The sequence below is a fragment of the Carettochelys insculpta genome, chromosome 1, assembly GCF_033958435.1.
Source record: "Carettochelys insculpta isolate YL-2023 chromosome 1, ASM3395843v1, whole genome shotgun sequence".
Classification (NCBI taxonomy): domain Eukaryota; kingdom Metazoa; phylum Chordata; order Testudines; family Carettochelyidae; genus Carettochelys; species Carettochelys insculpta.
This window is the reverse complement of record NC_134137.1, coordinates 150602085-150617559: the sequence shown is the minus strand read 5'-3', so window position 1 is coordinate 150617559 and position 15475 is coordinate 150602085. Positions and strand designations below refer to the sequence as shown.

The 15475-nt window shown below is 40.6% G+C and overlaps 1 protein-coding gene across 1 annotated transcript; it reads left to right on the top strand.

Moving 5' to 3' along the window:
- The first annotated feature begins 1652 nt into the window (after positions 1–1652).
- Positions 1653–14572, top strand: RBBP7 (RB binding protein 7, chromatin remodeling factor). Its single transcript, XM_074993663.1, has 12 exons — positions 1653–1851; positions 2016–2160; positions 2834–2979; positions 3558–3731; positions 4181–4296; positions 4962–5122; positions 7493–7619; positions 7819–7896; positions 9632–9708; positions 10640–10697; positions 12175–12285; positions 14058–14572. Exons 1-12 carry the CDS (start codon positions 1836–1838, stop codon positions 14124–14126), a joined length of 1278 nt encoding a protein of 425 aa, XP_074849764.1. The 5' UTR covers positions 1653–1835; the 3' UTR covers positions 14127–14572.
- Positions 14573–15475: the final 903 nt, after the last annotated feature.

The window sequence follows — 15475 nt, the reverse complement described above, 5'->3', positions numbered from 1 at the left end:
CTTAACTCTTAGACATATAGCTATAAGCTGTTTTTGACTAGTTTTCTCTACCTGTTAAAAGATAGAAATGGCTACTAGTGTTTGTACCTTGTATAACAAGAAGCATGGGGGTACCTTATAGACTAACAGGTATTTTAGAGCATAAGCTTTGGTGAGCAAAGACTTGTTTCATCAAAGTAGCTCTTTGCTCATAGAAGCTTATGCTCCAAAATATGTTAGTCTATAAGGTGCCACAAAACTTCTTGTTCTCAAAGCTACAGACTAACACGGCTACCTCTCTGATAATTGTACCTTCTATGAAACTCTACTTCGGTAGAGGCTGGGAGCTGAAATTGCAGGGTGGAAGCTAAGGCCACTAAGAGCTGAAATCACAGGGTTTTGCCTCAGGCCAAGCCCACAACAGCCAGCGTGACCGGTGAATGGGTGGTAGGAGCAGTGGATGGACAAACAGTGCGGCCAGCTGGTGTGGCAGCTGGCAAGCAGCAGCAGAACGCTGGACCAGTGCAAAGGTGGCATTGTCTCAGGTATCACGAGGGAATGCATCAGCATGAGGGGTCAGGGCCTGCATGGACTGGAATGAGTTGTAAGTGGGACATTTGAATTGGGGGTATGGAGAAATTTGGGTGTGTGGATTGGCTGTTTACAGTATTGGACTCATGAGCTTGAAAGGCCAAGGACATTGCTCAATGCATTTGAGCTGGGACAAGTATCAGAGTTACTTGAGGGTTGCTTATGAACTCTAGGTATGGTATTTTCCCAAGCTTATGCTAATTGATCTGTCTGCCTTTCAATAAAAGTTCTTTTGTAGACTCAGACTCTGTGCTTGTTAGGGGGAAAGCACTGCCTCTCTGAGGCACCCAGGGGTGTGCAAACTTCCCCTGCTACTGGGTGGGGGCTTGAGCTGGTGCTGTGTGAGATGGATGAAAAGGAACCCCCTAGATGTTTAAGCCGGTCCTGGTTGCTGCCAACTCCTTCTGGCAGAAGGATTAAACACACACAAAGTTAACTTTCAAAAGTTAACTGGAAGCATGTGGTGCACCTTTTCAAAGCGCTCTTCCTTTCCCCTTTCGGGAAGGGCACATTCTTCCAAAAGCTTCACAGGGCCCTTCTTTGGAAAGAGCCGTCCTCGAGGGACTGGATTTTTCAATCCCTGGCCTGTTCTTTTGGAAGAGCAGGGACGAGGTGGAGGCTCTTTCACGAGAGCAGGTCACTCTTTAGATCTGCGTTTCAGTGTGTGCACGCAGCCTTCAGAAATAAGTTCTTTTGGAAACGATCTGGAGCGCAGAACCCCAAAATCAATCCACTCATGCCAACAGCCCCGTTTTACGGGCATCTGGTGCGTGTCAGACAAGCCCAGACAGGGCCGGGCGAGAGGGGCCGCGAGCACGTGCGGCCCTAATATCGCTGAGCGGCGGGAACAGCAGCCCGGGGCCGCATCTCTCGCCGCCGTTCGGTGGTTGCGTCATACGGGGGAGGAGTTTGCCAGGGCTCGCTTAACCGCTTTTGCCCCGCGCCCGCGATGGAATGCGCTCCCGCTGCGCATGCGCTGCCCCGCTCCACTGCCTCCGCTTGCCCCGGAAGAGGTGGTGGCCGGCCGGCGGGCGTGCAGAGCCGCAACGACTTTCGCACGCGCGCCGCTGCTCATTGGCCGCTGCCTCAGGGCTCGCGGCGCTCTGACCCTGGTCAGCGCAGCCGAGTCGCTGCGCACGCGCACAGGCGGCGGCGCGGGTGGTTGGCGTCTGGGAATCCCAGCCAACCAGGCCGCCTCGAGCGGCCGTTGTATCCGCTGCAGGGGGCGGGGAGCGCCGCGCGGGGGGGATCCGCTCCCGCGCAAAATGGCGAATAAGGAGAGTAAGCGACGGCGGGGTCGGGCGGTCTGGGGTCGGGCTGCGGGGCGGGGATGACCTCCGGCTCTCGGGCGGGTTGGCGGGGCTGGGCGGCCCGCAGCGCCGTGGCGCGGGGAAGCGCGTGGCGGGTGTTTGGCCGCTCGCCTAGCGCCTTTCTCCGCCCTGCAGTGTTCGAGGACACGGTGGAGGAGCGCGTCATCAATGAGGAGTACAAGATCTGGAAGAAGAACACCCCGTTCCTGTACGACCTGGTGATGACCCACGCCCTCGAGTGGCCCAGCCTCACGGTGCAGTGGCTGCCTGATGTCACCAGGTGGGAGACGCCTACCCTGCGTGTCTCCCCTCCCCTTTAACCGCCTTAGCTCTCCTGCCCCGCGGGACGCTTTCAGGCTGCCCTGGGAGGATAATAGTGTGCATAAAAGCTTGTAAGGGGGAAGTAATCAGTATTTCTGCAGTTGCTTCTTCCTGTGTTGAACTCCTCCCTGCTTCGCTCTGTAAGGTGAGGAGCTGACTACTGCCCTACCAAATTTGGAAAATCAGTTTAATGGTAAATCCTTTTAACTTGATTGGCATGACAAATAACAAGCACATCCTGTAGCACCGTAGAGACTAACAGATTTTATTAGATCGTGAGCTTTAAAATGGATTTGTAGTAGCAGGTGCTGATGTCAAAGTGCCTCTACTTAATGTGCGTGTTTGGGGCAGTCCTGTTTGTATAATGCAAGAATAAATACTCTAAGGACTGTGATTTCAGTCTCATTAAAGATGTACTTGTCCAATTTACTGATGTCAGGAAGACCCGGATTTCATCTTATAAACATTTTATGCTAATACGCCTAATAGGGCTAGGAAAAGTGTTTTTTCCTAGTTTACCTGTAATCTCCCATAGAAATTGTGAAGTTACAGGAGAACTTTATGTTTAAATATATTTGAGGACAGTATAACTGTGCTCAGGTTTTTGTAAGATCATCTGTTTTACTGCACAGGCCTGAAGGAAAGGATTATGCCCTTCATTGGCTAGTGTTGGGAACACACACCTCTGATGAGCAGAACCATTTGGTTGTTGCAAGGGTCCAGATTCCTAATGATGATGCTCAGTTTGATGCTTCTCATTATGATAGTGAGAAAGGAGGTAAGTATTGCAGGAATTTTTGATTGTGTCTTTCTGCCAGTAGTGTTAAAGAGCGCCTACTCTGTTTAATCTTGTTCTAACTTGGTTTTAACTTTGATATCTCGATGTATCCTCTAGAAATCTCTGCATATCAGCATGGATACATGTACCTGGCTGAGAATCAGTGCCACACAGTTCTAGAGCCTTAATATATGTTTAGGGTATATATATTTGATAGCATGCATTGTTAGGTCAGTATTGGAGAACGTTTTGCAACAGTCTATTTGACGTAAGTATTGAGTTAACTGAGTTTTTTGGTTGTGACACTAAAGCAATCTGATAGAATAGCTGAAGCAAGAGATTTATCCCTCCTTGAGCTGTCACAGGTGGACAGTACTCAATTTGGTGACCAACTCAGTTTAATTGTTCATTGCTTTCAAGATAAAAAGATAACTTTTAAGATTGTATTTAATGGGTTGTAATGTAATTATTTTTGCTTGTGACTTGTATTAAAAGCCAGAGAACACTGACTTCGCATGCATGAAATAGTTGACAAAATTGTAACCAAAAACATTTTTATACGTATAAAAAAATTCTAGAATTTGGCGGCTTTGGATCTGTAACTGGTAAAATTGAAACAGAAATTAAAATTAACCATGAAGGTGAAGTCAATCGTGCTCGCTATATGCCTCAGAACCCCTGCATCATTGCTACAAAAACTCCTTCTTCTGATGTGCTAGTTTTTGATTACACCAAACATCCATCAAAACCAGGTGAGTCCAACTACTTGCATTTTTATATAATATTTTTTCATTATTATAGCCGAGAAACAAAGTGTAAAACCCGAGTCTGACAGTAATGTATTTTGTTGCTAAAGCATATGTGTCTGTCTGAAGGTGCCCTAACTCCCATACCAATTAAAAGTAATTTACGTTAGAATATATTTAGGGTAACTAAGGCGAGGGAAGTTTGTCTAAGTATTTCAGACTTGAAGTGGTAAAGTAGGAGTCTCTGGCTTCTTTTACTATCATTGGGTGTTTTCAATTTAGTGTGTAGGGCAAATTACAAAAGTAAATTCTACTTCTCCTGCTGTAAGCATATGCATACAATTTTTCAGTTTTATTTTGCAATGCAAAGGTAAATGTTCTGTTCGCTACAATCCATTGTATTTTCTTGCTTGAAGGAGCTCTAAGAGCTAAACAATGGATTGGTTCTTTTTCAGACCCAAGTGGTGAATGTAATCCTGACCTTAGACTAAGAGGACACCAAAAAGAAGGCTATGGTTTGTCATGGAATTCCAACTTGAGTGGACATCTTCTCAGTGCATCTGATGATCATGTAAGAAACTAACTTCCTCCTTTAATACAAAACAAAAGAAACATTTGCTGAGTCATATGGCCAAATAGTATTCACCCTCCATAAAATCTCTTCCTATGCCTCTTTCTGTCAAGTGTGCATCACAGTGCCTTCGTATTTTAAATTGTAGATGTTCATGCTTCTATCCTTTTTTATCCTGAAAGCCCACTTACGATACATCATCCTTAACACAAGGAAGTCGGGACACCTGTATGGCTAGTTAATGCTTATCCCACAATTGTTAAAGGATTTTTTTTCTTGATTGGCACAATACAGCTCTATTCTCTCTTGCCCCCTAAAGAAATTGCTGAATGAATGTTATGTTGGTGCTGAAGACACACCTATGAGATGAGGTTAATGTCTTAGGTCGCAACATCTATAGAAATCTTTTCTTTTAGTCTCTCTTTCTTTCCCTGTCCTCTCCTCCATCAAATGCAGACTTGTTTCGTAGTGGATTAAAAAAGTATGTTTTAAAGTCAGGATAGAGACTCCAGTAAGAATGTTAGACTTTGCCCTTTACTAGGCTTTCTTTTACAGACAGTTATGGTGGTAGTATGTTGGTGCTTTTTAAAAAGACAGAAATGATAGTCCTATCTTACGGAAAGCACATCAATTACATTGTAGTAAAATGTGACTTTTGTCTCCAGACTGTTTGTCTTTGGGATATAAGTGCAGGACCGAAGGAAGGCAAAGTTGTTGATGCAAAAGCTATCTTTACTGGACATTCAGCAGTAGTAGAAGATGTGGCATGGCATCTGCTTCATGAGTCTTTATTTGGATCTGTTGCTGATGATCAGAAGCTTATGATGTGAGTTGGGGATGGGGAAGAAGCTCAACAGTTTTCTGGAACTTATAATTCTCAGTATTGTTTTGAGACTATTACATTGACAAGACAACCACTGCATGCTGCCTACCTTAAAAAAAAAAAAAAAAAAAAAAAAAAAAAAGAAAAATGCAGGCTCTGAAATGACCTGCAGTCCTTAAATACTCCGGTCTTCTGTTGGTTTTAACATGAAGTTTAAATTGGAAGAAATGTGTAAAGTCTAGGTGTTTTTAGGAACCTGGATAGGCATAATCTTAGAAGGAAAATGCACATTTAATTGTTATTGCACAATATGGTTTGTCTAAGGCTACATTGTTAACCTAGATCCATTAAAAATGTTGAATGGGAATCCTGACTGCTCTAACAACCTACATATTTTTGGAAGCCACATTATTATGCCTAAGATCCAGATTAGTGTTGTTGTGACTCATAGAACCCCCGCTCAGTTGCCACCTTATTTTGTTGGTATCAAAAACCTTTAGATGGCTAAATTGCTATAACAAGTCCCTAAGACACCTAAGTTTCTACCTCCAGGTGTGTGCATTGCTGCCTTAGATAGGCATCTGGACACCCAAGCCCCAATGCAATTCTCAAACCATGAAGATAGGTGTTGCCCTCTCTATCTCTTTTTATGAACTGGACCTGTCGGGGTGTGATCTGAACACAAAACAGCCATTTGGTTGTGGCATATACAGACGTGTGGAGAAGGAAGAGCTTCTCGGTCTTTCCTGTTGAAGCTATTGCACTTTAGCTTAATGAATGTTTTCAATACAGAGAGAGTGTGGATGACCCTGCAGGCACTTGCCTGAGAATTGAGGAAACTCTACTCAAATCCATTCTCCAAAATTATGTGGAAGTGGGAATTTAAGCTCCATTTCCCTTATTTCAGTGAGTACCCTACCCAAAAGTTACTAGGGAGACTGTCACTGCTGCTCTCTACTCAAGTCCTTTTTGTTTAACTGAGACTTTGTGTCTTAATCTTAACATATTTGTCCTCACAACAGCCAGGAATTACAGCAGAAGGGGCACAGAGAGGCTAAGTGACCTGACAAAGATCATACATGGAATTGTACAGTGGAGCAGAAAACTGAACCTAGGCCTCACCAAATCTATGTTGGTGCCCTAATCTTGGATCATCCTTCACTTTGATTGACCTGATAATTCAATTTAAAACAAGATGTAATACCATCGGGGCAGGTGGATTAACTAAGTATTAATCTATTGCTTTGCATTTTTTTCAGAGACATGAGAAATGCAATTGTATGTTTCCTCTAACAAATTATTTGAGAAACTGATTGTTCCTCTTGACAGTGGGGAAAATTCTTGATGTTGTACAGTTTATGCTTTCTTTTCCCCAGAAGGAGAAATACCTGGCTGCTATAAATATAGCTGATTACAGTAAACTCTTTCATATCCAGCAGCTCCAGGAGGTGGATATTCAAATATGGTGAATAATAGAGAGGTATACCTAGCAATGCATAACACTAAAGGAAAACAAGATTAGATATCAAGAAGCAAACAAATGCGTGCCGAGTCCTGGTTACCAGTAACAGTAATAGTGTGGTGTAAATGTACATGATATTTTCTGTATTTATTTTACTTTGACTATACTCTAGTTACAGAAAACATAAATAAAATTGACTTATGTTATAATGCTGGTTATTTGAGATTTCTAGGTGATAGAATGCCATTTTAAAGAGTTTACTGTAGCATGCGCTAAACCAGATGGAATAACAAATGACTCTTAACTGCCTCTCTTCCTCTTTTTTTTTTTATGGCTGAAACTTGTATACCAAGCTTTTCAGCCAGGAAGGAATGTTTTAGTCCTAAAGTAACCTTTGTTAGCTTCGTACAGATGTTTATTGTATACAGTTCTTTACATACAAGTATCAGAGGGACAGCCAGGTTAGTCTGCATCTGCATAAACAGCAAGCAGCCCTGTAGCACGTTAAAGACTAATAGATTTATTTGGGCAGAAATTTTTGTGGGCATAAAGTTTTGTGATGTATCTAACGGAGTGGGTTTTGTCCACAAAAGTTCATGCCTGAATAAATCTATTAGTCTTCAAGGGGCCAAAGTTCTTACGTAGAATGAAATGAGTGCTAAATTTGTGATTTATGGTAATTCCCCTTATGGCATGTATCACGTGCTGTAGTTCCACGCTTCAGCTTATTGAATGTTAATTGTTCATGTAGACAGCTCTTCACATCTGGGCTGTTCAAGAACAGAACTCATGCTGCAAATTCAGCAGTGCCTAGGGTCTAGCTTGTGAGAATTGGTTCTCCCTTTAACTACCTTTGACTGGCATTTTTTTTTTATGTTCTTCCTTTTTCCCCACCCCTTCATCCAAAAAAGTTGGGACACGAGGTCCAATACTACATCCAAGCCAAGTCATTCTGTAGATGCCCATACAGCTGAGGTCAACTGCCTGTCCTTCAATCCCTACAGCGAGTTCATTCTAGCAACGGGTTCTGCTGACAAGGTGTTTTCTTATGTATATTTTTAATATACTATTCAAATTGAATGCATATGCTCCTAAAAGTATGCTTAGACACTACTCACAAATGTCAATAAAACAAGTGCAAAGTGTGGCTAAAATGCATTCATTTAGAATTCATTAACTTCAGAGGCTGTTGAAGTGAAACTTTTTCCTTCTCTTTCCTTCCCGCTTTCCTTCACAGACTGTGGCTTTGTGGGATCTACGAAACCTTAAATTAAAACTTCATTCTTTTGAGTCTCATAAGGATGAAATCTTTCAGGTAGGCAGAAATAAAATAAATAACATGAAGGTTTTAGAATAAGGGTGTGTATATTGCTGAGAGCTCCAGATCAGGTGGAATGTGACTTGGAATTTTTATGGTATGATCAATTGTGATTACAGCGTTATGTTGAAAGAATGAATAGTTTAACACTACCAGTAAGCCTTAGTTTAAGCAAGATAGGTAATTGGAGTAGACTTTTTTTTCCTGTTATCTCCCAAAGTGTATTCACGAGTCTGTTAGTTTACTCATTTGCTGCATTCAGAGCAGCACACAAATTAGCATTTTGTGGAAAATTTCTACATACTGTCACTGTGGTTAAAATAAAATTGATAGGATGGGAATAGTAAACCAGCAGCTTTTCTCAGAGTAATTTTAAGCTACTCTTTGTTTGTGTACCTATACCTCCCAAAAACTGAAGCATAACTTATTTGGGCCAATTCAGCTGGTAAAGATTAGATTCTGAAGTCAAGGACCACTCCAAATGAACTGACAGTTCTCCAGCTTTTTGCACCAGCTAGAGCATAGCATGGTGGGGAGAGATGGTCCTTAATACTAGCAGACCACAAACCATTTACAGCTTGAGATGAAAATCAGCAATCCTAAATCTACTGTTTAATTAATAGGTCAATGGAGATGTAGCCTACTGCTTTCATGTGCACCTGAAAATTGCACAGGGAAAGCTACCTTTTTGTTTTGAGTTAAAAATCTCCTGAGAGATGTGTGATTAAAGTCAGGGTTATAAGAGTTAGCATCACATACGTATACTTGAACCTCTTTAATCCATGAAACAGGGTGTGCCGGATTAAAAGACTTTTGCCAAAAGCAGTAGGAGTGCTGCAGGGGTCAGATGCCGTTGGGGATAGGATGCTTACTTGCTGCCCTACTCGTGAGGATGTGTGTGGTTCCACATCCCTCTGTTGCTACCCATTGCTGTGGTAGCATCTGGACAAAGGCTCATGTGAGGCAGCTCTGCATAGTGCTGTTCCCCCATCGAGGAGGGAGGAGGAAAGGCAGTGGACAGAGCTGCTTCCTTTTCTATGCTATGGATGTTCCTGAATTAAGGACAACAGAGTATGGAGGTTCAAGTCTATTTCCAAACACACACACACACACACACACACACACACACACACACACACACACACACACACACACACACACACACACACACACACACACACACACACACACACACACACACACACACACACACACACACACACACACACACACACACACACACACACACACACACACACACGGTAGTTTTAATTCCAAATGTTCTCAGAAAACTGTCTGCCTTTATTCAGTGAGTTCATTTTGTATATGATTAGTTAGTTTTAGAAATGACTAGCAGATGCGTCTGACCATTGTAGAAAATGGAATCTAGCTGTATTGATTCTTTAGGTGGTAGAGCAGTTTTAATTGTATATTTCTTGTGGTTGGATTTCTTCTATAAGGAAATTTTAAGATTCACAAACTTACCTTTGAACTGAAAGAAACCCTAGATGTTTGGGTACATGAAGTGAGTAGTACACTCAAAAATATATAGGCTATCTTCTCTAAACTTGTCTTCTTTTATTGAAACATTTATCAGTGATAGCTGTAGTAAGTCAGGCATTGATAGTTGAAACTCACAATGTTCCTTACACCTAAAGTTACTGGTTCTAAATACATAAGTACAATTACTAATACTTCACGCCTGTTTTTGAGAGAGGTTCTTTTCTTACAGGTTCACTGGTCTCCCCATAATGAAACTATTCTTGCTTCAAGCGGTACTGATCGTCGGCTAAATGTATGGGATCTAAGGTAAAGAGTGATTATCCTACTTCATTTAAAATCTATGAATAGGCAGCAGCCGAGTATCCAATATGTTTAGTAGACCTTGCAATTGAACTTAAAAGTAATTAAGCCTATAATCTAGGCTTAAACTTGTTTGTGTTAGGGCTTGTCTACACTACCTCCCTGTTTCAAAGGAAGGGATGGTAAGTAGGGTGTTGGGAACTTATTAATGAAGTGCTGTGGCACACATGCATCACTTCATTAAGCAAACCGCCCCCGGCTCCCCGGGCAACTTCAGAGTGCCGGCTGGCGTCCAGCCATGGCTCATCTGCTGGTACTTCGAAGTGCCTAGACACGAGCTGGCACTTTGAAGTTGCTGCGGGGGGCGATTTGCTTAATGAAGTGCTGCATATGTGCCACAGCACTTCATTAATAAGCTCCCAACACCCTACTTACCATCCTCCTTTCGAAGTAGGGAGGTAGTATATACGCAACCTTAAAAAGTTATCAAGCAGCCTAACGTAGGAATACTATGCTGATTTTTACTGATCTTCTGCTAATTGAGATGTCTTTCAAATTAACTTCTGAACAACTCTACATGTCTTCCACCCCATACCGCCATGTCTTTTTGGTAATGTGAACACTGCCCCTGTGGTCCTTTATTGAACTAATCTGCAGAATCTGATTTCCTCCCCCCCGTCACCAGTTGTGATGAACTATACTTGAGGATTAAAGCTTCTGGTGAAAATAAGTAGGAAGACTAGGTATTGAAAACACTGTTCTCCCAATGCGAATGATCCTGGGAGAAGAGCATACTTCTCCATTAACTATTTTTTTCACATAACTTCACAAATTGACTTCCTGCCTGCTTAAAATGAGATGAAACTATTGTGATATGTAGTAACTGCTTCAAGTTTTTAAATATACATTCTTTAAATAACATTTTTTTCCCCCACAGTAAAATTGGAGAAGAGCAATCTGCAGAGGATGCAGAAGATGGGCCTCCTGAACTTTTGGTATGAATTTACTCTTTAGTTTGGAGGCCTGTATCATATCCTTTGTCTTTATTCTTAGATTAAAGAATTGCAATAGCAGACTAGACCAGTAATCTGCCTAATCCATTAATTTACTTTGGGCAAAGTCTTCAACATCCTACTGTCTCTTTGTATTTGACTGTCAATGGCTAAATGAATTTTAAGACAATGTAGTTCTTAGTGATCCTTTGTGTAGATGCTGTGCAGATCCACTGTTGCATTAGGTATGCATTTTTGCCCATATCCAAGGTTAGGCACTTTGTAGAGAGAACAGCTGTAGGTAATACTTTAAACTGTGTATAAACCAAAGCTGAACTACTGCCTCAAGTTATTGAAACAAAGTGTAGTGTTTAATTGTCTTATCTGGATTGGAGAGGGATAGCTCTGTGGTTTGATCATTGAGATCAAAACCCTGACTTTATCAGGCCAGTCTGTGAGGGGGTTGTTTAGGGATCTGGGGCAAATAAGTAAATCAGAGCTGGTGATAATCCCTGCTGCGAGAGCAGGGGACTGAACTTGGTGACCTCTGAAGGTCTCTTCCAGTCCTGTGAGATAGGTATATATCCATATAACACTGTCGTTAAGGGTTTGTAGCAGTTTGACTGGTAAAATTGCTATATTGCTAATAGAAACCTTACAGGAGGAAAGGAAATAGAGTCTGAAATAGCTGCACACAAAACACAGTGGTTTCTTGCAAATAATTTGATGGCAAGGTTAACGTGAACTGAAGAAGCTATGTGGGAAAACAATTGTTGGTGGTTGACTTCCACATCCAGTAATAGCTCTTCCTCTTGCTTCTTGCTAAAATAACCTAACAGAGCTTTATGAAAAAGGAGGTAGTTGCTATATCAATTCACAATTTCATGTGCATTTGTAAAATTTGAAGAGACACTGGTAGCAAGGAGGTTATTTTGAATGGCATTTCTGGCCCTCTCCTCAGCTGTCCTAATCTGGAATGTTTTTGAGTGATAGTTTTATATTTTGTGGAGTATGTGTTAGGGTATCTTTTTTAAACCTCGCCTCAGATCTCCACTTTCAGTAGACCATCAGATTTATGAACACTGAGATAATGAACTCACCCAGCGACCATTTGGAACTGGAAGTTCATAATCAGGCAGCAGCAGAGCTGGGGGGTGGGGGGAGGGAGAACAAATACAGGAATTTATTGTGTTAACCATAAACTATTTAAAAAAAGGGGGGAGCTGCATTTTTGTTCTGCATAGTAAAGTTTAAAACCTGTATTAAGTGTATGGCCAGTTGTAAACTTTTGAAAGAATAACCATAATGCTTCATTCGCAATTATGAACAGCTTCCATTCAAAGGCGTTCATAATGCCATGGTTCTACTGAACACTTACACCCTTACTTTTACTTTGTTTCCTCATGAGAATTGTAAATTTTAAATATTTTGCTAATCATTCAGAAATGTCTTGGGTCACTAAATTTAATCTGATTAACAGTTCATTCATGGAGGACACACTGCAAAGATTTCAGATTTTAGTTGGAATCCTAATGAACCCTGGGTAATCTGCTCTGTATCTGAGGACAACATAATGCAAATATGGCAAATGGTGAGTTTCAGAACTTAAGTTCTCTATTGCTTTCAGCTTCATTGTGTAAATGAAAAAGGAGACTATACTTTTCAAAAAAGTCTTTAAAGACAGACCATGTCTCTCATAGGCAGTCCTTTTTTCCTCTAAGTGGGTTTAATTTATAACTCAAATATGAAGACTAGTATTCATAGAAAAATGTTGCCTATTATGACTTGCATGTACTTTTGAATTAAGGATAAATTGAACAAGAAATGGCTAATTTCTAAAATATTCATTTGAGCAGATGAGTTAATTGGAGCTGAGTTGATATTTTAGTATCTTTGCAAGAAAGGAAGTTAAGAGGGGAATTAGTGCTATGCTATCCAGGATCTATGCTTTTGTTTTGCAAATGGTTTCTAGAACTTTTAACTGCATAGTTAACTGTATTTTTAAGACTTGGAGAATCATTCTGGCAGTTGTTAATTCTAACTAGCTATATATTGTTAGTAATAAAAGAGGGAATCCTATCCTTTCAGAAGGGGCATGGTAATGAGCGAGTTGGGAAGATGCTAATGAGGTGCTGCCATAAATATGCATTGCCTCATTATCATAATGGTTGCCACGTGCAATTTGAAAGTACCATGTTTGCATTGTTTGCCACTTGTATAAACGGGGAGGGAGGCACTTTTGAAAGGACCCCGGAACTTTGAAAGTTCCTTCTTCCTGTTTGGTTTTAGGATGACGAGGCTTTCAAAGGCTGGAGGGGATCCTTTCAGAAGGCCCCTGTCTACGTGGGTGGCACGTGATTCGAAAGCAATGCTTTCAAATCATGCATGGCTGTCATTATGTTAACGAGGCTCTGCATATTCATGAAGTGCCTCATTAGCATCTTCCCAACTCACTTTTGGAAGGGGCTACTGTAGATGTGGCCACTTTGTAAGAGTTCTGTTAAAGGTAGTACCAGTGCCTGACAGCATACATTTGATTAGAAATTGACACCAGGTGAGTTATCCAGAATTCCACAGCTACTTAAATAACACGAGCTAGATGTCTAAGCAGGTGTATTCCCCTTCTAGCCTCTTAAGTTTTTGTTTTATTAATTGAATATGTATTTTGAAACCAGTTACAACTGAGATAAAAGGTTTAAAGTAAGACTGAAATTGGATGTCCGACAGGGACAAACACTTTGGCTATGTTAAATGAGGGCGACTGAAAAGACAAACAACTGATTTATAAATATTGCACTTCATTTGCAGAACCTCATGCAATCACGTTTCCAGAAGAGGGTTTTCCAAACAAACAAAAGCTGTGTAGATGGGATTCCTTCAGAAACAAATCCTGTTTTTGAAAAAAATTTCAGGAAGAAGCGTTCTTTGGAAAAGCCTCTTCCAGAAATGTGATCATGCGAGATTTTGCAAATGAAGCGTGAGATTTATAAATCAGCACTTCATTTGCATTTTTGATCACCTTCATTTGCATTCTGCTTTCAGTCATTTGCATTCTGCTTCTGAAAGCAGAATGCAGTATAGCTGCAACTAGGTAAAGAGCTAAATAGATTAGGATTAGCATAAGGTACATCAATTTAAAGTGCTGTGTATACACTTTAATGATAGTGTTGATCAGGTATTTTACATAATCTTAAAACTGACATCCCTCTTTAAAGTCAGGGAAAGGAATACCACTTAGAGAACAGGATTATTTTCTCAGTATCCTCACTTTTTCAAACATGACCTCTAACTCTAGAAAAATATTGTTAATCAAATATGCCTACCACTTCTTGATCTATATAATACAATAACTTGTCTCTCTAGGCTGAAAACATTTACAATGATGAAGAACCAGATATAGCAGCATCAGAACTGGAGGGTCAAGGAACATAACTTTCTCCTGAGGAAAAGGAAGACAGGAATGTTGGGTGTTTGTGAAGTGGCTGACATTCATATAAATTATGTTATTGGTTTTTTTGACTACTATATACATTCAAAATATTCTGAGTTGAATGTAATGCTTGTATAAATGCTTGATTTTTATCAAGCACAGTGCTTGTATAGTTAAACTTAATGGGACTTCCCTATTTACTTTGGCACCTTGAAGTGAGCTGTAGCATACTGTACAGCATTTAGGCATTAGGGAAAATAAGTGACTGAATATCAATGTCTATTTTTAAAACCAGTTTGCAGATTCCTGTAAATGATTAGACAATGCAGAAACCTCACTTTTCCTAGACTAAATGCATACATGTTTTTATCATATATAAAATGAGCTTTTCACTCTTACAGACAACTTCCTCGTTGGCTTTACATAAATAAACTTTTTTTGAAGAAAATGCTTGGTGTATTAATTGAAAAAAATCTAACGACTGTCTAATGGCATTGCTCTCCAAAGAATAGGGTGGGTACCTTTCCGTGTTTTTGTATTTAGATGTAGGTCGTGTTGTGTGGAGGGACATGTTATTTACCTGTTGCCTGATGTTAAAACTTATATAGCTGTTCCCTCTCTCAGTATTTTTACATATTTAGCTGCAGGGCTAGAATATAAATGAAGTCTGGATGGAGCGACAGAAGTTACTTCTTCTGATCTTAAAGGCACTTTGATTAAAGCCAAAATAATTACATGTGGATGCCTTTTTGGGAAAAGAGACTTTGCTTGGACTTGAAATTTATAAAGGACAGCTTGCTCTGTAGCTAGACGTTCAGTTTTCAAATTCTTGTATAAATCTTCAGAAAAGCTGTCAGTCGGTTCACGACGATGCTTTAAACCCAAAATCTTCATATTAGAATAGCTGTTTTAGATATGGTGGGGAAAGGCTCCATACAACTATAGTAAACTGCTATGTAGAAATACTTCAGTATTGTAATAATCATTCATAGCCTTCTTGCCATACCACATGCTACAGTTATCTAGCCAATCAAATAACTTTTTTGTAGCATCTTCACTTTGTGGAATGAAACACAAGAATAGCTCTAGAAAGAAGATGATTCACTCCGTAAGTAACAGTAATGGTATCTAGCTGGTGGAGCAAATAGTGTATTTTACCTAACTTAATCAGATACAGCCTATGTCCAGACCAGGAGTCTGCACCCAAAATAGTGAGAAAAGCCATTTTTTTTCAAATTCAGTTATAAAATCAATACTTCAAGAGCTGCAGTGCATGTGAATACGAGACAGTCCTTGATAGATAATGTCAAACTGTACGTTTAGTCACCCCTATTTTAAGAACAGCTCACAC